Here is a 26268-nt window from a genome sequence, read left to right as displayed (position 1 = left end):
TTAAAACTAACATTTCCTTAATAGTCTCCTTTCTAAAGCTGTCCCACCTACATTGGTGGATAGTAAACTACTTTTATTTCAACATTTGTAGGGGTCCTGACTCATGGCTAAAAAAAAAAAATAAAGACTTGCAGTGAAAATGTAAAGTTCTGCCCTGATGAGAGCGTAGAAACAAAGTGTATAATATCTTGAATTTATCATATGTGAATACTCATATGACTGGATGTGTTCTTCCTTCTTTATAGTTTTCTAGTGAGTGTACTCTTCTCCAAGGCTAAGCTCGCTGCAGCATGTGCCGGCATCATATACTTCACTAGCTACGTACCATGCCTGTATATTGCCATACGAGAGGAGAGTTTGGCCTATGTGGACATATCAAGCTCCTTAAAGACGGTGGTGGTAAGTCAAATCAATCCGCTGTGGCTTAGCAAAGTGTTAACCCTAACCCTGCCAGATGCAGCAGGTGTAAAAGTCTGTCAGACTGCGATGCATTGAGCCAACAACATTAGTGCATAAACAGCTATTTAAGACAGACATATTTTAGACAGGGATGTAGTCGAGTCTATCACAAGTAAATTACAAGTCCATTTGAAGGTAACAAAGGAATGCCTTTGTCAAAGCTCATTTGAATATCTTGTGAGTTGAATCGGGACTGGAGGACTTGTGATGGACTCGACTACATCCCTAATTTTAGACGATTGGAGCTAGTCTCATTGAAAAAAATCGGGGCAGACTTTGGGAATTTTGATCTGTTAGATCTTTTTACACTGGGAAGACTTTCCACTGTTTCATCTGCTGCTTTTTGTGTGTGTTGTGCTTAAATGGCGAAGCAACCATGCCAACAATGAATAAAGTTTTGGGGTTATTGCAGGATTTTACAAACTCAATCTCTATTCTTACATTTATTTGTCAAATGTTAATCTTGATATGAACAGCTAACCATAATTTGTGTGTGTTTTTTTCTTCTCAAAACAAAGTACCCTGATTGTACTTTTCATTCTCTCCTCCTCTTGGAAATTATTGCTTTTCATTTTCTAACTTTCAAATGATCCAGGGAAGCTGACTGGGTGCACTAAAATAATTTAAAGTTGAACAAAGTGCACAGGGTCTGAAATTGCAACCTCCTTTGTTCAAGGTTGAACAAAGACATTGACAAATTTAGGAACCGCCAACATAGGGCTGGATAGCTCAGTTGGTAGAGCACCGAAATGGTAATTCGGAGGTTCAAACCCTGTTACAGTCAATTTCTTTGTTGAACATTAAATTACTCTCTATTTTCTGATTGTTTTCGTCCTCTAGTCACTCTTGTCCACCACCGCCTTTGGTTTGGGCGCTCGCTACTTTGCCCTCTACGAGGAAAATGGGGTAGGGATCCAATGGAACAACATCGGCCAAAGTCCTGTGGAACACGATTCGTTCAATCTACTCCGTGTCCTGATCATGATGTTGGTTGATATGGTTGTGTACTGTCTGCTGACGTGGTACATTGAAGGAGTTCATCCAGGTGGGCATGCAATTGCTGTACAAATTGGCTAAGATGTTTTAGATCTCGAGATATGAAAGTTACTTTACCTATGAGATTAATTTGATCCTGTGGTAACCTCCTTGATTTATTTGATCCTAAGGTGGTATTCTTGATTTATTTGATCCTGAGGTAACCTTCTTGAATTAATTGATCCTGAGGTAACCTCCTTGATTTATTTGATCCTGAGGTAACCTTCTTGATTTATTTGATCCTGAGGTAACCTTCTTGATTTATTTGATCCTGAGGTAACCTTCTTGATTTATTTGATCCTGAGGTAACCTTCTTGATTTATTTGATCCTGAGGTAACCTTCTTGATTTATTTGATCCTGAGGTAACCTTGATTTAATTGATCCTGAGGTAACCTTCTTGATTTATTTGCTCCTGAGGTAACCTTCTTGATTTATTTGATACTGAGGTAACCTTGATTTATTTGATTTATTTGATACTGAGGTAACCTTGATTTATTTGCTCCTGAGGTAACCTTCTTGATTTATTTGATCCTGAGGTAACCTTCTTGATTTATTTGCTCCTGAGGTAACCTTCTTGATTTATTTGATCCTGAGGTAACCTTGATTTATTTGATCCTGAGGTAACCTTCTTGATTTATTTGATCCTGAGGTAACCTTGATTTATTTGATCCTGAGGTAACCTTCTTGATTTATTTGATCCTGAGGTAACTTTCTTGCTTTATTTGATCCTGAGGTAACCTTTTTGATTTGTCCTTTATACAGGATCCTACGGTCTTCCCCGTCGATGGTACTTCCCTCTACAACGCTCTTATTGGTTTGGACATCAACCTGGTGATACCGACCATTCCGTCTGCTGTGATTGCTGCGTCCGTTGTCGGAGAGATCGTCATAGTCCATTGTCTGTAGTGGAAGAGAATCAAGCATGCTCTATGCACAGCAACATAAACAGTAAGGCTCAACTCAGTCAAATAATTAATACATCTAGTACGCCATTTATGTCCTTAAGAAACGGGAACCCCCTTTCCAAGTTGATGAATGTGCATTTCATTGATGAGCTTTATATCTGTCGTGTTACTTTCTTTTCAGGAAGTTGGATTTTTGGGTCAAAAATGAGTTTTTTTAATGACCGCGGATATGAAAAACTTTTTAAATACGGGACATTTGGGTAAAATACTGAAATGTTTGTTCTCTCCCTGGATCCTGACTGTAGTGAGCTAAAATCTCTTGGGGATTCATTTCTGGCATCTACTCACCTTGTGTGAACAGTTGACTTAATTTCGGGAAGTTGGATTTTTAGGTCAAAAATGTGTTTTTTTGATGACCGCGGATATGGAAAACGTTTCAGATTTGGGACATTTGGGTAAAATACTGAAATGTTTTTTTTTTCTCCCTGGATCCTGATTGTAGTGAGCTGAAATCTCGCAGGGATTAATTTCTGGCCTCTACCCACCTTGTGTGAACATTTGACCAAATTTCAGGAAGCTGGATTTTAGGGCCAAAAATGAGTTTTTTTGATGACCGCGGATATGAAAAACTTTTTAGATTTGGGACATTTGGGTAAAATACTGAAATGTTTGTTTTCTCCCTGGATCCTGACTGTAGTGAGCTGAAATATCTCAGGGAACTGCTCCATAGCCAGTGAATATGTGGTGTGAGACTTGTGTGTTTGCATGGTGGACATGAACAAAGCATGGAAGGATTACGGTAACACCATGTGAATATCATCTCTTTGTGAGCTGTGTGGTTCTGACAAGAACCAGTTGTTTTAACTTGGGGTTTGGAACAGTGTGCTCTGTTCGTCATAAGGAGACTGCCAGACTCTTGCAGGTGTAGGGATATGTTGTAGTTAGGAATCGGTCAGGAAATGATTAATCAATCAATCAATTATCTTTGTATGACAGGTGCCTACATGGAGCCAGATCCTACCCATCTACCATTGGGTGTCGGCATTGATAAGTTGAGCAAGGTGAGTATATCAGGCTATTATATAAACCTTGGTCAAGACGTTCGATGATAGTATCCGATGATCGATGGAACAGGAGCCCGGCTATGCACTCATACGTACTGTACGAAGCGCGAACAGCGACCTCACATGGCTAGGCTACAATTTGCATATCAATTTGCACTGGTCTTGGCACAAGGGACGCTTCGGCGGATCTTTTTTGGGCAATTTTCAATATTTTGTCGCTGGATTTATATCATGTTTGTTTCTTGTTTCTCTGTAATTTGCCTCTGAAGAAGGCCTTGCTTAGGCTGAAATATCAGGCCGCTCTAATTTTTTCAATTTCAATTCAATTCAAAGGTAACATTTATTTCCATACTCTCCACAAATAAGTCAAACTAAGGTTTCAAATAAAAAGAAGGTAATTGTATAAATTAAATAAATAATAATACAACAATGTAGTACAACGACTAAATATATTAAATGAGGGGGAAAAGTTTATGGGGCTGTTTATATAAACCGAAGCTTGTAGAGAACAGCCTAACACATAAACGGACAATACCGGACAGAAAACACAGACAATAGGAATAAACACGAAAACAGTCAAAGGGAAACTAAAGACAGACAAAACAAAACACGAGACGGGACACTAAAAACCGAGACAAATTGAATAGTTGCGATGAGGATAAGTTAAATCAAATTTAAGTTTGTATCGAGTTATATTTGGTCTGCAGACTCCAAACTTGTTGGAGAATGTAGTCACACTATCCAACTCTCTATTCATGTAAAATACGAGCATCCACGACCAAGTACTGAAGAATAATGTCAGCTTTATTCGCAAACTAGGTCGTCGCTGGAATTGCAGCGACAAAATAAAGAAAACCATAAGCCAAGGCGAACGGTTGTGCCAAGGCTTTCGTTCAGCACAAACTGATTTGCATATTGTAGCCTAGCCGCGTGAGGTACAGTGCGTGGCCACTGTTTATGTTAGCGGCCGACCATTGATCATCCGACACTATCGTGGAAAGCCTTGACCAAGGCCAGTTATTATAGTACCAAAAAATATTTGCTGCTCTATGTAATGAATGGAGTTAATTAATGAACCGATATTTTTCCTCGTCTTAAAAGGTAAAAAGAAGCAACTGTCTTCACCTAAAACAAATTTAGATGTTTGCTGTGTGGAATGACATATATGACCATGTATAATATTTGATAAAAAACTTACATTTTCGAATGACAGGTGTACCAAGCCGGTGGGAAGAGAGCTGTGAATAAACTGAGTTTGAAGTTCTACGAAGGACAGATCACCTCGTTTCTTGGCCACAACGGAGCAGGCAAAACGACCACAATGTGAGATATTTCAGTCTTGTCAATAGTAAAGAGAGAATGTAACAGAAAAAAAATAATAAAATTAGTAGCAATTGTGGTCGGGCCACTGGCACGTAAAGGCGCCTATGGCTGCCGGCCACATCGACCCATATATGACCACGGAGCACAGCCTGAGATCAAAAGTGTTTAATTTTCCCGGAGGGAGGAAAACCGGAGGGCCAGAAGAAAAAACCCTTGTGGCATAGGAGAGAACCAACGCACAACTCTACTCACATGCGATCCGCGGCCAGGATTCGAACCGTGGTCACCTTGGTGAGAGGCGAGCGCTTTACGCACAAGCCACCCATGCCACCGAACAATAACAAAGGAATGCTTTTCTCATAGTTTGTTGGAATAGCTTGTGACTTGACTTGCCACTGGATGACTTGTGATGATCTGTCATGGACTTGTGATGATCTGTGATGGACTTGTGATGGAGTTACGATTTACTTGTGAGGACTTGTGATAGACATGACTGCAATGGTGCACAGTGTAAATGCCTCAGGAATATAATATTGAAGTAACTTTTTCTGTACTACTATCATTTGCCTTTGACAAAGGTCTTGTTAAGACCGAAATGTTAGACCCTCTGAATATTTTTGATTAAAATTTTTCTTATAAGAATATTTTATTCCTGTCGTAGATCCATGTTGACTGGGCTCTTCCCGCCCACTTCTGGCACGGCTCACATCTACGGCTCGGACATCCGTTCCGACATGGACACGATACGTAAAAGCCTCGGCATGTGCCCTCAACATAACGCACTCTTTGACAAGTAAGCATTTTGTTTACAATTTAACCCTAACCTTCTTCAATTCTCCGCAATCCTTCAGGCTGTTTTGGAGGATTTTGGAGGATTTTGGATGTAGCAAAAAAATGTATCGGTTGATTGCGGAGGATGCATTATGTCAAGCCATCAGGCAGTACTATACTATACTATACTATTTTATTTCTCGGGAAAATATCAACAAATACATGTAAACAAATGACTAAAGTTACAACACAAAACAACAAAAGCTTTAGATACATAAACAAACAAACAAAAAACAAAATACCATTCAGCTCCCGAAGGATTGCCCAAAAGAAACGTTGTTTCTGTCTAGGGGTTCTCCAAACTGAATGGCATACGTGAAAACAACAAGCAATAAATATAAAAAGAAATCTTAACTATACAAAAAAAAAGTTAAATAAGTTACATTAAGTCAAGAACAAAGTTGGTAAATTATATAATTATTAGACAAACAAATCAAAAGCAAAAAAAACAAAAAACAAAAACAAAATTCAATTACATTTGTACTAGGTAAATTAAATGAATAAACAAAATTAATATGTACATTGTACTTCAACTACTACCACTACTACATGTACTACTACTACTACTTCTATTAATAGATAAATAAATAATTAGACAAGTTAGTAAGTTAGCCTAATTAATTAATTAATTAATTAAATAAATGAGTAAATATTGCATTTTTAATTCTTTAAATAAATAGTTATTAATAAATAACCAAAAATTACAGTTTTACAATAAAAAAAAAAAAAAAAAAAAAGATTCATAAAAAAAAAAAAAAAAAATTTAAAAAAGGTTTTAATTATATGAGGGGGTTGAAGAAGGTTAAATAAATAAGTTCAATAAAGTTCAGTATATCTACATTGTTTGTGTTCAGCCATGCATAAATCAGGCCTGCATTTTTCTGAATGTCATTGACTCTGCCTCGGCCATTAGCAGTAGTTTGGCGGAGGATTTTGAAGGATTTAGGCAGTGGTCACCCTCCATAGACTAAATAAACAAACCAAATTGATGAGTTTTTTGGGATGAGGCTGAATCGAATTTTTGTTATCCCCCTGGCTTTTAAGCCATACAGGGGGATATTGCGATTGTGTATTCTTCCTGTGTGTCCTTGTGTTCCTGCATGGCATTACGCCTGAGGACAGACAACAAAAGGAGCACAAAGGGGCCATTGATCCTCGAAGGAAGGTGCCTATTGTCCTCGAACGCAGGTTTGTGTGCTTAGTCTATGGGAGAGTGTTATATTACAGGGACAAAGGAAAACACAAAGCCAATCCTCGGAAGCATAGCAAAAAACGACTGTGTGTGTATGGGTGAGTAGGTTTATGGTGTAAATCGTGGACACACACATGCAACATCATCGATGAATTGAGAACAGAAACCAAATCGAGGAAGACCTCGATTAGAAAACGTGTACAAAAACCAATGAGAGCTTTTGCAAAAAAGTAAGAGTATAAACGAGGGAAAAGGGAAGAGGAACAGTAGAAAATCCTCGATTTACACCATAAACCATAAATTTACACCGAACAAAAGAGGTCCACATAAACCAGGTAGAGGAGACGTTGTGTGGACTTGGGCAAATCCACACAGTGTTTCCCTCTTTCTGGAAAACAGGTTTAGAGGCATTTTTTGGGTTAGGTTTATCTGTGGCAAAATGAAGGGGACACTAAAGGGAATCATAGCAAAAAATTGGATTGAAAGGGTTTTCACAGTGAGAGTAAAATAATTTTTTTTCGGAGGTTTTTCTTAACTACATGAAACCAAGGGAATGTCCACACTTGGTATGTAACATATTGTTTGTGCCTTAACCCCAGGTCCACGATTGCCGGTGTTTACACATCATGTTTGTTATGGTGTAAATCGAGGGTTTTCTATTGTTCCTCTTCCTCTTTCCTTTGCAACAGCTCTCATTGGTTTTGTATACGTTTTCTAACCGAGGAGTCCTCGATTTGGTTCCTGTCCTCAATTCATTGATGATTTTGCCTGTGTGTGTCCTCGATTTACACCATAAACACGTCATAGGACGTGGACCCCCTGTAGTCCCTCATTCCTTCAGGAATTGTGGACCCTGTTGTCCTCTATTGTTCAACGTCTCCTATTGAATGCAGAAACAAACTCCTGCCTACCCACGGACGGACAAGGAAGAAACAGAATGCCCCTCGACTTTGTCGGCGCGAGTCATAAAAATGGTCTCTTTAATTGCCACATTTACTGAGCACTGAAGCATTTTGTACTTTTTGGTTAGCATACATGTACTCCACAGTTTTTGGCGGTTCCTCAACGACGTACTGCGTATTATGGACAACTTGAGTGACCTTTTCAATAAAAACTATATATATTTTTTTTTTCAAATCTAATTTGACATCAGATTAAATTTTGATGTTCAGAGAAAAGGTCAGCCTGTGTCCCATAAAACTAACACAAAAAATTAACATTGGTGTCATTTAAAATTATAACGTTATTTAACTTTTCAACCCCATACAGCTCAACATGTTTTTTTTTATTGTACTCTCTTTGTATTCTTTCTCAAAAGCAGATTTCCATTTGTTGGGAAAAAAATCTTCGTAGAAAAGAAGCGTTTTGGAAACCCCTTTTGTATCAATCTTCACTGAAAAGAAAGAGCAAAACAACATTCCACAAGCAAACGAAAGGCATATTTGTTAACCCTCTTTATGGTTTTGCTATAGGAACCTGCCTAATCATTAAAAATACACGAAACTGTGTTCACATTTCCGGGCTTTGCCCTTCACAGATGTACTTTTATAAACATCGTATACTCAGTGTTTTCCGAGGACTTGCGAGAAAAAGTTTGCAGGCTTCAATACTCGGATGGGACTCGAACCCATGACCTCCTGTTTACTAGTGAAGATTTCTTGCATGATCGAATCTGATGTAGCAGCGGGTATACTGAAACCAAACTATGCGTCGTCACAGAGAAAGTCAACGGTCGGAGAGAAAGTCAACGTGCACATTCCTATACTTACCGTACTGTCCAGGGACATTAATGAATACCTTGGAGGGTTGATACCTTCTGATTGGTCGAGACTTGATCACGTGTGGGTGTATTAACATGTGATATAAAGACCGGCTTCAAGAACAAGCGAAAAGTTTGCCGGGCACCTGAAGCAGCATTGATCCAGCATCATATAAGCCTTAATTGGACAAATATACAACAGTCCTACGGTGGCTTGTAACAATACAGCCAACCACCATCGTGTGAAGACTTACGCGCCCCTATGCAACACAGTTGCTATGCGGGGCGTGCATACGCGCGTGTAAAATTCTTCCTATGTTCATACTGAGGATGTTACGTTTCACGACGAAAGCATGGATCTACGATTTATTTTCTGTAAACACGTCACCCACGGACATATTTACTTTTCTAAACCGAGCATCTTTGTAATTCTGGACACAAGGAATGTAAACCAGTAACCACTGTTTGTGGATTTGGATGCTGAAAGCTGGTAAATGGGGGACTACTGTCACACTTGTCGGGTCTAGAGTGGACAATGAAATAGGGCAACGAACTCAGAAACTACTGAAGTGTGTGTGTAATTCTATGCAGGAAATAATAAAAACAAAACAAAATGGCAAACTGACTATGTGCATGTACATAATTATAACAAAGTTGAACAAAGAGCGTCGCTCATCATACAGGTGAGGGCTGCACAAAAGATGGGATAGAAAAGAAAGTCTAAGAAAACAAAGAACAAAATACATGTAGATCAGGCTCATGTAGAAAGATACGTTTATAGTTTTTCTACTTAAAACTATTTATAAACAATTTTAAATGAGGTAGTGTACCAAATACATCTCGGCTACACATTACTATGTATAAAAAAGACAAAAGGCAAAAAAAAAGGGCAATTCTAGTACCGTGACAGAGTTACAGAATTGTACCATGAGTCTTTCTTCAAGAGACAAACACATTTGTACGATCCATCGGTGGCCTCCAGTTGTGTCACGTTTAACAAAGCGAAACTAATTTCCCGCACGCACAATTGCACCGACAAACTGCACAAAGTCACCAATAATAGGATTGCGGTAGCTCTGAATTTCATGCAAGACTGCATGTTGAATGCGGTCAAAATAATCCAGACATCTGATAAATCATGCAGAAATAAAAAAAAATTGAGTTGCCAATTCATGTTTACTATAAACCGTGCCATGTCCATATGTTTTTGTTTCTTATGGCTATATTCAGTTAATATACAACATTCGCAAACATCAAAAAACAAAATAATCAAATTATTACGAATTACATGTACCTTACTTTATAATTGACTGCACAATGTACATAAATTTGCACATGAATAATATAGTCTCACCCTCCCTGTGAAATCATGGCTCCCGGTGTGCTGTCATTATTCAGAAAAGTGGAATTTTTTATATCAATTTCCAACGATGGTCGGCCGAGGATTGTTGGAAAAAAAACTGATTTCCCCCCCCCCCCCCCAAAAAAATACTGCCCCAATGTACCAAATTTAGTTAGTCCACATTTTGTTTGCAATCAGTTACACATCCGTGAACAGATGCCAGCCAGCTAGTCTGGCTCCCTGACCTGACAATTCCCCGACGTCTATAAATTACTCTGTTTCATCTGAAGCAGGTTCAGGAAACCAGACTGCAAGAACAGCATTTTTTCTTTTTTTTTCTTTTCAGCATCTATGAACACAAAACTTTAAACAGAGGTCAGTTTTACTAACCCCAAAATCCATCAATTTTTGACAATAACACCAAAAGCAAATGCTGTATAATAGATTTATACCTGTAGTACCTGGTACATACATTATTAGTTATCTTGCGAGCGCGAGTGGAACACGGAATAATGTAGTACGTCTGTGTCCCACATACCACGAGACCGAAGGCCGAGTGGTATGTGGGACACAGACGCACTACATTTTCCGTGTTCCACGAGCGCGAGCGCGATAACGAATTTATCTTCAAGCAAACTTGACGCACAGTAAAGTTGGAACACGCATGCTGTGTAACCTACGCGCAACTTTTGAATTCACAGTGAATTGTGCAGCACTAATCGCGTCATGTAGGCTTAGAATAGCGCAATACGCAGAGTGCGGTATGAACCGTGGTTGTGCGGTATGGTTATATGTAGCACGGCTTGTTGCCATGGATCGACCAATCAGGATCGAGGATTCAAGTTTGCTTGAAGATAATGTACATTGTAATATATACAATATACATGTACAGGTACACATTAAACCAATTAACCATTGCATGAGCACTACATAATGTAGGCAGTTTCGAGAGGTATACAGAGAGTAATTATAGGCAAGGCAGTTTGAGGTAGTATAAGGACTCTATATACAGTTAACATGTACACCTACATGTACATGTAATACGTTTTATGGTTTTTTAGCTGTTCCCAATTTCAAAAGTTACAACCATCTCTACAACCACCGTGAACCAGTAGGCTGATTCACGGTCGCTACAGTATCGATTCTAACAGGTGGCTGGTACCAGTCTACATTGGAAGTTGCAAGGCTGGCATTTTTGTCAGCACACAAATAATTTGAATCTTAAGCACACTTAAGTAAAGTAATTAAAGTTTCCATAACAAAAATGTGGATTGAATTTTGTTTTACATACCGGTACATGTTTAAATCAAGTGAATAACAAGAAAAATAGCCAGATTAAGTCCAAAACAGCAAGGACTATTCAAATAAATCTTTGAAGGTTAAATACAAGTTTGTACAAAACTGAAAGCTCTGCTTTTACTGCACAGTGTTGTATTTTGAAAATCTGGAAAGACTGGCCCCAAGTTTCACAAACACATAATAACATTTACCTGAGTATGAGTCTGCAAAATAAGGGAATAAATGTTTGTTTTGCCAGTTTGCTTGCTCTTCCAATCCTGAATCTGTCCTGAGTCTATCCTTAGTCTATCCTGAGTATATCCTGAATCCATCCTGAATTGTGGGAAGGAGCACTTACATCCTGAATCATGGGAAGAGATAGTGCTTGTAAAAGTCTTGCTTGTTTTCCAGTCTTGCTTGTTTGCCAGGCAACATCACAGCTGTACGTGACTTATGCAGACATACTATTCATACGACATATGGTACACATGAATATACGGCTCGAACATGCAGTACATTATGGTCTTCAAGATTTCTGAAAAATCAAAGGTGTCTAATCACTGCTTTCTTGGTCAGCCGAATTACGTGATCCGGGCAGGAGCCTGTGAAGTACTTCGGGGTCAACAAGAGAACCTGGTGGTTCGGTGTTTTTACGCACAGTTGAGCTTTCCCGGACCTCTGGGCTTCCAACCTCCAGTGTCGGCAGGTGATCAGAGTCTAACTGCTGGTCAGAACCAATGGTTGTCATCTTTAGATTTTCAGATTGTTCGCTGGCACTGTTCTGAGCAGGCCCTGAAGTCTGCTGTCCCTGCCTGGACTGTCTCCATCTGAATTTGTCCTCGCAAGTGGCACAACAGGTCGACATACCTGACCTAACCCCATGTCTAAAAATGCAGCTCAAACAATATGCCGCTGGTGTGCTTGTAAACCTGTAACACAGAACAAAAGGATGCAAAAACAAATTAATGCTCCTTTGAGTTTTTTGTGTGCACCACTGCCCCTAACTGATCTTCAAGTTCAATGTGTCTTTCGTTGGAATTTTCTTCATCTCATGAGCAGTTCAATACTTGTACATTCCAAAGTGACTACAGTACCTTCAGAAAAACACAGCCCAGAAGCAGACCACATCTTCTGTGCATGTACATGTGTGTGAACTACAGGTAGAGAATATTGCCTTTATGCCCGACGTACCCGGTACAAATTCTCTTGCACAACTGGAAACTGTCATGAATTACCAGTACATGATATTGTCAGCGCCCCTACACATACACGTACCAACAGCAACTGTACTAAAATGCAAAGGATTTTGCAATTTGCATGGTTTCTGGTTCCACCATTCTGAATGTACCATTAATGTACTGTACGTGACCTGAAGGAACCAAGTTTAATAGACCGATCACTGAACTCTCAATTCCTGAAAGCTGTGTAGTCTATAAATTGCATAGTAGATCAGGGAACCAAACAAACAAAAACAGCTGATGCGCGTGGGTGTTTACATACATGTGGAGCCCGCGGTGTGTGACATTAGGGTTACATTTTCTAGGCTATATGCTGATGACAAATTATTTTGGATGTCTGCCAACAGATCTGGCAGCACACAAATCGATCCCAAACCTGCTTTGGTAATGTCACGTGACTTTGAAAGACGTTCATGTTGTCCGGAAATTCGGCACCCTGTGCAAACCATCACCAACGTCAGAAAAAACTTCCATTTTAACCACTTCCACATGAACAAATGGCTGCAATCATCTTTTCATCTTAAACCCTATCTTACAAGGAATCCTAAAAACTTGAAAAAATAGTTCACCTTTTACGGAGAGATTTTTAATCCCATGTTTTTTGCAAGAATGCGTCGCAAGCTTCTGTTATTTTTTATTGAAAACTCGATTGCAACATAGGTGGTCACGTGGGCAGGCCAGTTCACTATTTATGTAGGGGTGCCGTATTTCGGGACGTGCCGAAATTCAGGATGTCTACCCTACATGTACATGGACCAATCATTAACTTACAATGTACTGGTACATGTACATGTACAAAGCTTGGGATCTTTCCAGGGCAAAGTTCCAGAGAGGGCCAATAGATTGAGCCTATAAGGTACATGTTCCCATTAAAGAGGGATTGTGGTACACAACTATTTATACAGGGGTGCTGTATTTCGGGACGTGCCGAAATTCAGGACGTCTACCCTACATGTACATGGACCAATCGTTAACTTACAATGTACATGTACATGTACGAAGCTTGGGATCTTTCCAGGGCAAAGTTCCAGAGAGGACCAATAGATCGAGCCTATGAGGAACATGTTCCCATTAAAGAGGGACTGTGGTACACAACACTCATTGGTACGATGTTACCGTTCACTTACATTGTATCACTCATCAATATCCTTTTTTCATAAAGCTTTTTGAACTATTGTAATTAAGCTTCTATTATTTAGAGTATTAAGACATTGTGCTAAACTGACGTGTACCTTTGTGTACTATTTTCAAGATAACTTGAATCCTCGATGGTGATTTGTCGATCCATGGAAAACAATTAAACCGTGCCATCATCCCTTGTTGTAGCACGGTACCATCTGTTACATTCCCGCTACATGCACATGTACATGCTTGTTTACAAGGGGGGGGGAGGGAGGCACGGGGGGGGGGGGGGGGGGGGGGGGGGGGGGGGGGAGGTAACACACTGAGTATACAGTGTTTAAATGGGGACGCAATAATTCCATTTTATAATGTTCAACTTCCATTCCAAGCTCCCATCTTCATTCCACTTTGCCCAATACAAAAACACTAACCTTGCTCTACCTTTCTTACTAGGTTTATTGCTAATCCCTTCTGCTAGGTATGACGCTTTCCATTTTTGTTAGGTACACTGAAAATTGTCCTTACTAACTGCCTGTACAGTTATACAAACTGCCAGGCTGCCAGGGGCGTCGTGCAAGTTTCTTGCAGTATTTTGAATGGTGGTAATTAGAGGATTTTGCAGGATTGAGGTTGCATCCTAGCTAGAGGACCTAGGGGTTTAGGGCAGAATTAATTTTAGAGAATTTGTTTTTATTATATATTCTAGTTTGAGTTTGGACACTTGGTTTTTCTTTCATTAACATGAACAATTGGAGACCTTTTTTTTGCAGCTGTTTCAGAATCCAGCCTGTGATGTGGTTTGTTTAAATTTTCAATACTTGAATTATGAGTTGTTGTTTTTTATCGAGAAAACTTTTTTCCCCAACGCAGACTGACAGTAGAGGAACATATCTGGTTTTACTGCTTACTGAAAGGTGTTCCAAGCTCTCTCATCAAATCAGAAATGACCAAGTAAGTATGTTCTTTTTTTAATTGATGTTTTCCATAATGTTGTTGAAAAGATGGGATTTCTTGGTGTCAATTCCATTTTTGTGAATCTCTAAATTGCATAAAAGTTTAAAGGTAGGGTACATCATTTGCAGCCTTCCAGAATTGTTGTTGAAAAAACTGACTTGGTTTACAGATAGTAATGGCAATAAACTCTCTTTGTCATTTCGAAAAAAAAACAATAAAAGGGCCATTTCCAAAGGTGCGTCAAGTGACACATTTTTAGAAATTTCTGTTAATAGTTGATTTGTAATCTGGCAAATCTGTGCATGGGTGCGCGTAAGTGTTAACACGACACGTGCACGTGCAGTTGCTGTTATTTGTCGGTTCAGTGCATGACATCCATAGCTGCAGTCAGCTGAATAAGAACGTGTCCAGGATGCTGATTTCGGGCACAATTCAAAACATGATTTGGCAGAGTTGTAACCAAGTAATTTTTTTTCAAGTCAAGTCAAGTCCCAAGTCTAATTTTAGCAAGTCAAGTCAAGTCTCGAGTCAATTTTTTTTCAAGTCAAGTCAAGCCTCGAGTCATTAAAAAAAAGAAATATTAGATGCACGTACTACGTACGTGAACCAGTTTATGTGTTCGACGACGGAGCCAGAGTAGGGAATGTATAAAGGAGATAAAAAAAATCATACTTTTCAAACATCCTCTATCAAACGCCTTATTTGTATCCAAAACACATTTTGATATATTTTCAAACTTCTTGTTGAATGTTTGAAGGACGTCTGACAAAATATCCCTCCGAACGTTTTCGTTTAATACATGATGCGAATTCTTGTTGCTTTATAGCGGATTGGGGGTAGCAGCCATTTTCCAGTCGTTTAAACCCTAGTTGCATTTAGCACGCTTACCGGTAAACCACTCAATGTCTACATACGTGTAACCTGTAATTATGGTCTCCGCTATGGAATGACCGCTCTTATAACAATGGATGGTACTCAGACTACGCACGGCACAAACTTCACCTCGCATGCAGGAGGAGGTTCAGTATGATACGCTGTCCATAACACACGCACACATAGATAGTCATGTACATGATGTGTGGCAGGCTCAGGATTCCCAGCTATCGCGAGCTGGTTGCTAATTTGCTATGTATTCTCTGCATTCTTTTCAACTGATTTTGCTAGTGCACACAAACACCCAGATGTTTGTGTTTTTTTGTAACTTTGAGAAATGTGTTAATGTCTGCAAGTCGAATTTATTCGAGTCAAGTCAAGTCTCAAGTCATATTTTTTCAAGTCAAGTCAAGTCTCAAGTCATTTTTTGTCAAGTCAAGTCAAGTCTCGAGTAAAAAAAAATAGCGACTCGAGTCAACAACACTGTGACTTGGCAACTTTGGAATTGAAATCGAGATCTTAGAATTTTGTTTTCTTGGAATATACAGCATTCGCTGAGCTAAAAGCTCATCTGGCTAGTTGTTAAGCACCGGTCTTTAGATTTTGAGCACTTTTTTTGCTTCAACGGAAAAAATGCACAAATGGCAAATGATCTACTCTACCTTTAAATTGTTGTTAAAGTTTAAATTAAATATTATTTTGAAGTCATTTTCGTTTCATAGACAGTGTCTAAATGTGTCTGAAAGTCTGAGTACTTTTATATCCTGTAACTAAATCATTTTCTTTTGAATTGTGACATCAGGATGATCACAGACATTGGCCTGTTGAAGAAGCGTAGCAGTGTCGTCAACACTTTGTCTGGTGGCATGCAGCGTAAACTCTCCGTTGCGATAGCGTTTGTTGGTGGTTCTCGGACGGTCATACTTGATGAACCTACTGCGGGGGTCGACCCGTGTGCTCGCCGAGCTATTTGGGAGCTCCTCCTTAAATATAAGCAAGGTATGACTGCAAGGCTACCTTATGTGATGATGAATACAAGTAAGGTTTGGGAGCCAGAGTACCTTAGAGAAATACTTGTTCAATGTAAGCAAAGTATGACTGCCAGGCTACCTTATGTGATAGTAAATACAAGTAAGGTTTGGGAGCCAGGGTACCTTTGAGAAATATACTTATTCAATGTAAGCAAAGTATGACTGCCAGGCTACCTAATGTTTGGGAGCCAGGGTACGTACCTTTGAGAAATATACTTATTCAATGTAAGCAAAGTATGACTGCCAGGCTACCTTACGTGATAATACATGTTATACAAAGTAAGGTTCGGGAGCCAGGGTACCTTAGAGAAAAACTTATTCAATGTAAGCAAGGTATGACTGCCAGGCAACCTTATGTGATAATACATACAAAGTAAGGTTTGGGAGCCAGGGTACCTTGGAGAAATACTTATTCAATATATTAAGCAAGGTATGACTGCCAGGCTACCTTATGTGATAATAAATACAAGTAAGGATCGGGAGCCAGGGTACCTTTACTTATTCAATATAAACAAGGTATGACTGGCAGGCTACATTTATGAAATACTCAATATATACAAGCAATGTATGGCAGCCAAGCTACCTTATGAAATAATAAATACGAAGTAGATATGTCAGGCTAGCTTATGAAATACTAAATAAATATAAATGAGGCACTGCAGCTTGGTTACTGTATGAAATACTCCATAAATAAGGGCAAGGTGTGGCAGGCAAGCTATAAACACAAGGAAATTATGTCAGCCGTGCTAGCTTACTGCACCTATCAATTGTATGACACACCCCTGGGAATGGTGTGTCATTGTCCAACAGTGGATCATCTTTTTGTGGAATCTAGATACTAGAGACTACCCAGTAGTTAGATTAATGAAGCACCAAATGTGTAGTTTTTATGCTATTTGGCAACATTTTTGGCCCACCTTTCACAGTTTGTGTTGCGCCTACTGAGGAAAAGTGGTCACCCAAAAAATTGTTTGACACACCAAATCATGACTTGACGCACCCCTGTGTCACAGCCATGTAGAACAGGATGCACACTGGACGCACCATGCTGGGGGTCATGGGGTCCGTCCTATAATTGACAGGTGCATACGTAGTAATCAAATGAAATATCTGTTTTTATCTAAAAAGCAAAACTGTGCATGGTAGTTTCGTTGTTATAGTAAAAATATCTCGTATTTTTGTCCCTTTTAAACTGGCCAGGTCGGACCATTATTCTGTGCACCCATCACATGGATGAAGCTGACATCCTCGGCGACCGGATCGCCATCTTGTCTAACGGTGAACTCAAGTGTGTTGGTTCCTCACTGTTTCTCAAGGCAACGTTTGGTGACGGGTACCAGCTAACCCTCATCAAGAAGCCAGTCGCACCCAGTGAGAATTGTAACCGTTCAAGCACATCGCAAACGAACGACGGTAAGAACTAAAAATCAGCATTGGGTTTTGCCCTTCACCAACGCATTTTTATAAGCTCTGTATACTCAGTGTTGTCCCGAGTAATTGTGAGAAAAAAAAAAACACTCGGGTGGGACTCGAACCCACGACCTCCTGCAGTTGCTGTTATTCGTCGGTTCAGTGCGTGAAATCGCGTATCTGCAATCGGCTGAGTGAGAACGTCTCCCGGGTGCTGATTTTGGGCGCAATTCAAAACGTGACTCGGCAACTTTTGAATTGAAATTGAGATCCTAGAATATTGTTTTCTTGGAATATACAGCATTCACAGAGCTCAAATTTCATCAGGTTAGTTGTTAAGCACCCGTCTTTAGATTTTGAGCTCTTTGGTTGCTTCAAACGAAAAAAAAAACGCACCAATGACAAATGATCTGCTCGACCTTAAATACTGATTGGTTGCAATTTCCTGCTGCTGTATCTTACTTGAACCAACCAACCGACCCTATCAATCTTGGTTATCTGTTCATGTGTAATTTGTGTATTGTTACATTCCCTAGAACCACAACAAAACTCTCCAAGAAACGACTCCTTCTTCTCCAACTGCTGCACCAAAGACGTCACCGAATTCATCCAGCAACACGTTGCCAGGGCGACGCTTTCCTCCGAGACTCTACGAGAGTTGACGTACGTCCTGCCCACCGAGGCCATGCAGAAGGGAACGTTGGAAGATCTGTTCCAGGAACTGACCGAGGAGAAACTGGAAGCCTTGAATCTGTCAGGATATGGATTGATGGATTCATCCTTGGAAGAGGTCTTCCTGAAAGTCGCGGATAGGTTTGGAGTCAATAAAGTCGGTAAGAGATGCTACAAAGTCCTGAGGTGTTAAAGAAGTTTGGCTATTTTTTTTCTCAATATTGCTCATTTATGATATTGAGAGAAGGACTCTTGGCAGTTTCTATCATCACGAGTACTGTACCACAATCATTTTATTAATCCTCACAGAGAGGAAAATGAGGCAAAAGCCATGATAAAGTATTTGGAGGAAAATTTCAGAGATAAAACCGAGGAGATTGCCATGAACTAAGTCCTATATGTGATGCGATCAAGCTAAATGAGTCGTTTGTCGGGAACTTTCATTTGGAGATTCAGGCCAAAGTAGGGCCACTTTATCACATCACTTCATCACATCTCTTGGTGTTCCGACTTCCATAATGTTTGAACTATAGATGGTACCAGCATGGGGTTTTCTACAGCAGTAATGCTGAAGTTGTACTCTTTTAAAATCTGTAAAAAATAATTGACCAGGGTCGACAAACGACTCATTTAGCTTGATCACATCACATATGTTGAAATTGAATTTATAAATATGTTATTTCAAGCTTGCGATTAGCAAAATTTGTGTTATATTATTAAATGATTATTTCCCCTTACTATTTTATTTTAGATGGAGAGTCATCTTCCGACTACTCCACAGTAGACTATCCCCTCCCAACACAGCCATCCAGTAGTGACACACCTCCGGGGGAAGTGGAACTGTCCAATGTCAGTCAGTTCCATCGCAGTAGCAGTGTATCAGATGAGGTCTTCACGGGACAGGCCCACTCTCAGACTAGGGGAGGTTACAGTTCAGTATCGCAGGAGGAGCAACAAACTGGTAAAGTTTTTGCTGTACTGACCTACTTGGGATTAAAATTCAGAACTGATGAGCAGAAGATACTGCTAAGCAGATTTATAATGCCAAGCAATTATAGGCTGGGAACCAATCCGATCCAGTTCTGCCAACTCTCCCTGATTCTGCAGAAAGTTCCCTGAAAATAAACCAATATTTCCGTGTTCTGATGAACAAATTTGAAAATCTGCCTGATTATGCAAACTTTTGCCCTATTATGTTGATTGTAATTCTAAATATGTCCTTGATGGTTGTATAAAATCTCCCTGATTGCAAGATGGAAATGTTGGCAGGTCAGCAATCGTGAGAAATATTTCTTGCATGAGACTTTGGCTTATATTTTGATTTTGCTATAAAGCAATATATATTTTTTCTTTTTTGGGGGGGGGGGCAAATATATCCCGTGGAACCTTGTTGAGGTGACTGCAAGCAAGGGTTTGTTGCTAGATACATTGTGTATCTTGATCAGAACTAACGCAAGTACAAAGCCTAAACGACGTGGTGTTCGGGGCCCGCTTAAGGGCTCCGAAGAATTGTTGGATTCTAGACACTCTGTGGTATGATCTGAGGCTATTTCTGACCACTTTAACCAATATTTTTTTTTTTTGAAAAAAATCATCATTTAAACATCATTTTCGAGTTTGGAGTAATTGAATAAGCTATTCTGAGCTATAGAATACATAGAAATATAGAATGAAGGCTACATTTTTTTTTCAGGGACGAAAGTAGTTGAGAGAGGGGAAAACGACAACGTCAGTTGGTGAAATCGAAAATTCTGAGAGAGAGCCTAATTTTTTTTAAAAACTTTTCTCTGCGGTGGGTGTGTGTGTGTGGCTAGGCCTATATGTATATTATGGCACACTGCGATATTTTTGTAGGCCCCCAAATTGTCCGTAGGCCCCTGAATTTTTCGTAGGCCGTAGGCACATTGCCCACTGTGCCTATTGAATAAACCGGGCCTGCCTGTAACTGGTGGTTACCAACTGTTGGCTGGTGGAAATAAAATAAATGAATAAATCAATACTTTTTCATACCTATCAGACCCTCTTCATGTCTAAAACACTTATTTTTAGAATGTGTGTTTTCTTTCCTCTTTTCGTTGATTGACTTCAGCATCCTCGACCCACTTGGACGACACAGGCTCCTATTTACTGACGGGCATCTTGCTACAACTCAGTCAGTTCCAAGCGTTGATGATCAAGCGCTTCCACTACACCAGACACAACCGCAAGAGTCTCTTCACGCAGCTGATCCTACCGGCGTTCTTCGTTTGCATCGCGATGAGCGTCGCGCTGTCCGCTCCCAAAGTGGGCAACTTCCCTCCGCGGATCCTGACGCCGTCGCAGTACCACCCGTTGACCTACCCTGACAATACATATTCAGTGTATGCAAATGAGGCTCTGAATAACAGGCGGAGCTATCATATCTACCGCTCAGTTAACGGCGATGCTGATCCGACACAATTGACATCCACATTAAGGTAAATGTTAAGCATTTTTTTTTTTTTTTAAGATGAAATATGAAAGACGTAAATGTGAATTCACAAGATAAACATGCCATCACAGATGCACTACAGCTTTGACGTTTTGGTGGCATGGGTGGCTAGTGCGTAAAGCACCCACCTCTCACCAATGTGACTCGGGTTCGATTCCCGGCTCGGACCATATGTGAGTCGAGTTGTGTGAGTTGATTCTCTCCTGTGCCACGAGGGTTTTTCTCTGGGCCCTCCAATTTTCCTCCCTCTGTAAAAATCAACAATCTCTGGCTGTGCTCCATGGTCAGACATGGGTCGTATGTCGGCAGCCTAAGGCCCCTTTACATGCCTTCCGCTCAAACACGTTGTAACCGTATCCTTCACAATTCAGCTTCTCAGCTGCGAGTAAGAATGAATAGCCCCCCCCCCCCAACCTATTATTTTTTGTGTTATTATTACTATTACTATTTTGCTTACAACTACAAATTTGTCTTAAGCACTAAGCTAAATTGGTCAGCTTGATGATTTGATCCAGTGAAATAATTGATTTGATCGTTACATATCATTAACCCTAACTCCCTTGCATGATTAACTAGGAACCATACCCATCCTGGCAAATTCCAACACCATATGGGAAACTGCACACACATATTTCTTTCTTTGTTTCTGGAGGTGTGCTAACCCAATGTAAAAGACTGTAGAGGTACTGCACCCATCCTAACAGATTCCAACAAAACATGCCGTTGGGGTTTGATGGGTTGAGTTCTGTTAGGGTTAATGAAATTCCTGTTGTCAAATCATGTGTGCTTTCCGAAACCTCAGAGTTTTCATTTATGTCTTGAAATAAAATTCACTATTTTAAAGTCGTCTTGATAAAATTTGAACAGATAAAGCAGAATTGGAAGGCAAGGAATTGAGTTCCAACCTTACTTTAATGAAATTAACATCCTTTTTGCACAGATACCCGGCAGGGATCGGCGCAAGTTGTGTCCTGAAGACACCTTGGAATGGCACCTTGGACAGACTGGTCCAGTCCAACAACTACTCATCCAGTGTCAATCTTCGAGGCAAATACTTTGATCGAATGTGCGAGGAATCCTTCAAGAAGGGAGAACCGTTGTCCAACTACGTCCCCGAGATCCCCCACGAGCCACCTCCGCCCGAGGAGTCCGAGTTTGATGGTGAGGCTGTTTGTTCAGACTGAATATCGTTTCATCCCAAAGTTGGATATTTTGCTCATATTTGTAATTACATCCTCACCTTGGAAATTAGTACAAGGGGCTCCGTGCGCAAGTACCCCCTCATTGACCATCGGGTGAGACATTCGAACGCGTCGCAGACGACGCCTGACGCAAAGACGTTATGACTCTGTGCACATTTAGAATAAACTAATGCGTGCCTACTTTGCGTTGTACGTACGCGAACCAGTAGGTGCACACGGTGTGCCCTGTCCACAGGACTTTCAAAAGTGATAAAAAGGCGCCCTCTCTTGTTGGCGCACGTAGCCCATAAACTGAGCTATGAAGCAGGTGTTCGTGGGTATTTGAATTTCAGACACTCAGACACTGGGGCTACAGTGTGTGGGATATCTTCCTCTTTCTAAACACTTAGTACTCAGGTTAGGTTTAGTTAAAAAAAAATGGCAGGGAATTGTTTTCTATTTTTGAATGAAAGTATTCAATTCACCACCATGTAAAAAAATTTTAACTAATGACAAACTAATGAGCATTCTTGTTGTAAAGACACACAAGCAGAATGTTTGATTACTTCCCTTGCGCATACTCGTATTTTCGTCTTGGGTATAGATGCACATGCACAATTTGTAACAATAAGCGAACGATCTCGGGTTACTTGAGGTCGAGCCATAGCAACCAGACCGGGTCAAGAGGTCACGTGCAGCGATCAAATCCCCTTTGCAAAATGCAAATGGTTTTGAGCTGTGGAGAGCAAGCCATGGTGGCCACCACTGTGCTTGCTCTTCCAAAGTGAACAAGAAATGCCGGGTATATCCTTGCTCTATGTTTAAAATTAACTTAAATTTCCTCCCGTCGTCTACTACTAGTGTGAAGTGAAGCTGAGACACTTTCGAATCTCCCACCACCGCAGCGTTAGTCTTAGCTGCCATGTTTTCGCATTATATTGTGGGCTTCTTTACCCAAGTAACCAGCTCAGAGGGTTGCAGACCAGTAAATAAACTTCCATAGACCCTAATGGTAAATGCTCCCACTTCAGAAATTCGGGAAAAATACTCACAACTCTCCAAGGTGTTTGAGACACACATCAAATTAAAGCTTATTTCGTCATCTTTCATTTTCTTTTCAATTTTTGGGGGGTCAACTGATGACTTTTAGGAGAAATTTCCATCCGAAGATGATCACCCCCTGAAAATAGTCCTGAAGCCCATCGCCATTTTGAAAAACGATGCCTACACTCCATTGCAAAATAGAGCGCTTTAAAGGCCCCAATTTCATCCAAATTGAACGGAACTACAAGCTCACAGTCCTGTGCACGGCTTCCACCCATATTTTTTACAAACCCCCAAGTTCATGGCCCACAGCATGCTCAAATACTGAAGATTTTGCGGGCATGCAAATCGTGATTTGGCCGGCGTAGGCAATTTCGGACCGATTTACTGGTCTGCAACCAGAGGGTTGGTGCTCGGGCCAGGCTCAAGCAAGTGCGAGAAGTCACGTGAGAGTTCAATCGAATGCAGTTGCGCTTGCACGCGTAAGCGCGGGGGAAGTAATCGAATGCGCTCCTTGTATTCCTTGGCCACAGTAGTTTTTTTTTTCTTAAAATCAGAGGATTGAAAATTGATAACCAGACAACTTTTGAATTGCAGTGCATTTCCCTATCCCCTGGTATGATCAGTACATGCATGAACTGTGTGAACCAGCCATATTTGCATGATACCAGTCAGCTAACCTTTGACCCCCCGGTTATTTGTGTAATGATTCCCTTAACGTTTTATTTGTCTTTGAAATTGCTTTCTCCCCGTTTGTTGTGTGGACCATGTTATAGATGGTGGTGCATCTTTTACGAGTAAGTATAATTGTATGTTTAAATTGCGCAACGCTTTGTGGTTGAAGTGCAGACCCAGTTTGATACCCCCCCTCCCTTCAGAAAACAAAATCAATTTGGAGCGGTGTCTACCGAGTGAAAATGTTGACTCCAAAATCTGGCTCGTACAGCTGACAAACGTGAAGCAAATTTGATATAAGTATTTACTTGTGGTGTCCCAAATTTGCATTCTATTTGCATTTGTACAAAGGCATTTGTGTTTGCTACTTTTCAGGTATCCTAAACAATTTGGACTTTTCAAATAAATTCAAGCAGCAATAAATCCAAACGTAGTACAGTTTGTAACTGGATAAGCACTTCAACATGCTCGTGAATAATAAAGCATTCTTATTGCACTGTGTCATGCCCTATCCATACAGCTTAAACACATTTGTTTTTAATGCTTCTTTTCTTGTGCACAATTGACGCATGTGTCTTTTGACGTGGTTTGCATTTTGTGCATTTTTCCTTTTTTTTCTGATTTTATGATTTTGATGTTTTTATACTAACTTCCTTACAGTTTTAAGTCAGTTGAGATACCTAGAGAACGTTGCTGTGTTTAACAGTGACACTTTCCAAATAGACAGTTGACGAAAAGTGAGATAAATACTGAAGGAGTCAAGGATATTAAAGTGTTCTACAATGGAAAGTCATGGGTTGTATTTGTATTGCGGTTGGGCGTGTAATATAATACTAGTAAGCACTGTTTCCATGACAATCATAGAATGATAGTTGTATTCTTGAGTAATTCTCTGACACCGAGTAAAATTTGTGAATGTCACTACAGTTTCCTAGAAGAAATAGTTTGTGGTTTAAATTAGCTGGCAAATGGGTTAGTGCATCTTTGGTCCCTCCTTGAAGGGTTTTCTATTTGTTAGTGAGCACTTCTAGACATATTGATGAGCACCTCTTTTTAGATCAGGAATGGCTGTCCAAAGTTATCACATATTGAGCTTGCACATTTAATTTGTAGCTGGGTAGTCCTAAAAAAAATTTAAAAATTTATCACAAAATATTGCATTGACGAATTTTTGATATAAGGCCGAGTAAAAAAAAGAGAAGTTTCTGGTCTTTTTTTTTTTAATGAAGGAGGTGATGGAGGCGGGCGGTTTTTTTTCTTTCCTTTCCCCCCCCCCCCCCCCAAATGGCAGATTTTCCAAAATGGCAGATTAATTCTTCCATTTTCTCAACTCATTTGCTGTTATAAAATTTTGTCCAAAGGAGTCGGGACCCTTTCTACATAACGACAAGTTTGTTGGAAACAAATAATACGACAAAATATTGACAATATCTTGCAAATGTGTGACTAAAAACAAAGAAAGGGAGGTGGCAGGAAAAAGGATGCGGGCAGGATGAGCAACTACAGGGTGTTCTGAAAATAATGTTGCATGTAAACCCCTCCATTTTTCCTAATTTACAACCAAAATTTTCTGCGGATGTTTACACCATCTTCAAGGTAATAGATTTAGCTTGAGAATACCGTTTGTTTAATTAAGATTGCTTTTGTAACTCCAGAGATATGTTTGAATAACCGCAAAGCCAAAAACAACATTCTGTGCCACTTTTAGGCAGCGAGTGCTTCAAAGATCAGACAATGCCAGTATGGCTCTTTTGATAAGATTATCCCTATGGGTGTAGGACAAACATTCCATTCACACCAAGGGCGGATCCAGAACACAATTTTGGGGGGGGCCAAAAAAAAATTTGGTCCCCCCAAAAAGTGGGTCAAAAAATTACGGCGTGGGGTTCGGGGCCCGCTTAAGGGCCCCGAAAAAATTTTGGATTCTAGATGCTCTGTGGTGCGATCTGAGGCAATTTCTGACCACCTTAACCAATGTTTTTTGAGGGAAAAAATGGTGGTGTACTCATTGCCTGCCTTTATTGCGATGTCACATAAAAAAATTAAAAAATTGGTTTCGTTTTGGGGGGGGCCATGGCCCCCTTTGGCCCCCCCCCCCTGGATCCGCCCTTGCTTCACACGACAATATTGAATAGTACAGGCAGGTTCACTTCTTTAAAACTTCAATGAAAGAGTTCAATAAAATATAAATAAATATTGCACACTCTGCTTAAAAATGTTAAAATCACTAACAGTAAAGTCATTTTGTTTTAGACTAGTCCTGATTTTAACTGCTTCACAGAAAGTGGCACAAACTGGGTTTCTTGGCTTTGCCGTTACTCAAACATATCTTTGGATTTACAAAAGCAATCTCAATGAAACAAACGGTATTCTCAAGCTAAATCTATTACCTTGAAGATGGTGTAAACA

General features: G+C 40.1%; 1 protein-coding gene across 4 annotated transcripts in view; it reads left to right on the top strand.

Annotated features, from left to right (window-relative positions):
• The window catches only part of LOC119734636 (ATP-binding cassette sub-family A member 2-like), a 72038-nt gene that overhangs the window by 27414 nt on the left and 18356 nt on the right, over nucleotides 1-26268 (top strand). For 3 of the 4 annotated variants that reach the window (XM_038208182.1, XM_038208183.1, XM_038208181.1), the window contains exons 19-32: nucleotides 246-399; nucleotides 1300-1504; nucleotides 2258-2443; nucleotides 3397-3461; nucleotides 4678-4787; nucleotides 5449-5580; nucleotides 14420-14500; nucleotides 16179-16375; nucleotides 17608-17820; nucleotides 18354-18650; nucleotides 19241-19450; nucleotides 20579-20945; nucleotides 21900-22120; nucleotides 23961-23981. In XM_038208182.1, the coding sequence (XP_038064110.1) occupies nucleotides 246-399; nucleotides 1300-1504; nucleotides 2258-2443; nucleotides 3397-3461; nucleotides 4678-4787; nucleotides 5449-5580; nucleotides 14420-14500; nucleotides 16179-16375; nucleotides 17608-17820; nucleotides 18354-18650; nucleotides 19241-19450; nucleotides 20579-20945; nucleotides 21900-22120; nucleotides 23961-23981 (2459 nt within the window). The remainder of the gene's footprint in view (nucleotides 1-245; nucleotides 400-1299; nucleotides 1505-2257; nucleotides 2444-3396; nucleotides 3462-4677; nucleotides 4788-5448; nucleotides 5581-14419; nucleotides 14501-16178; nucleotides 16376-17607; nucleotides 17821-18353; nucleotides 18651-19240; nucleotides 19451-20578; nucleotides 20946-21899; nucleotides 22121-23960; nucleotides 23982-26268) is intronic. The other variant, XM_038208184.1, reaches the window with a different exon arrangement.

This window comes from Patiria miniata, unplaced genomic scaffold (genome assembly GCF_015706575.1).
Source record: "Patiria miniata isolate m_02_andy unplaced genomic scaffold, ASM1570657v1 HiC_scaffold_27, whole genome shotgun sequence".
Taxonomy (NCBI): Eukaryota; Metazoa; Echinodermata; class Asteroidea; order Valvatida; family Asterinidae; genus Patiria; species Patiria miniata.
Note: the sequence above shows the minus strand (reverse complement) of the source record. Positions and strands in the feature narration are given on the sequence as shown.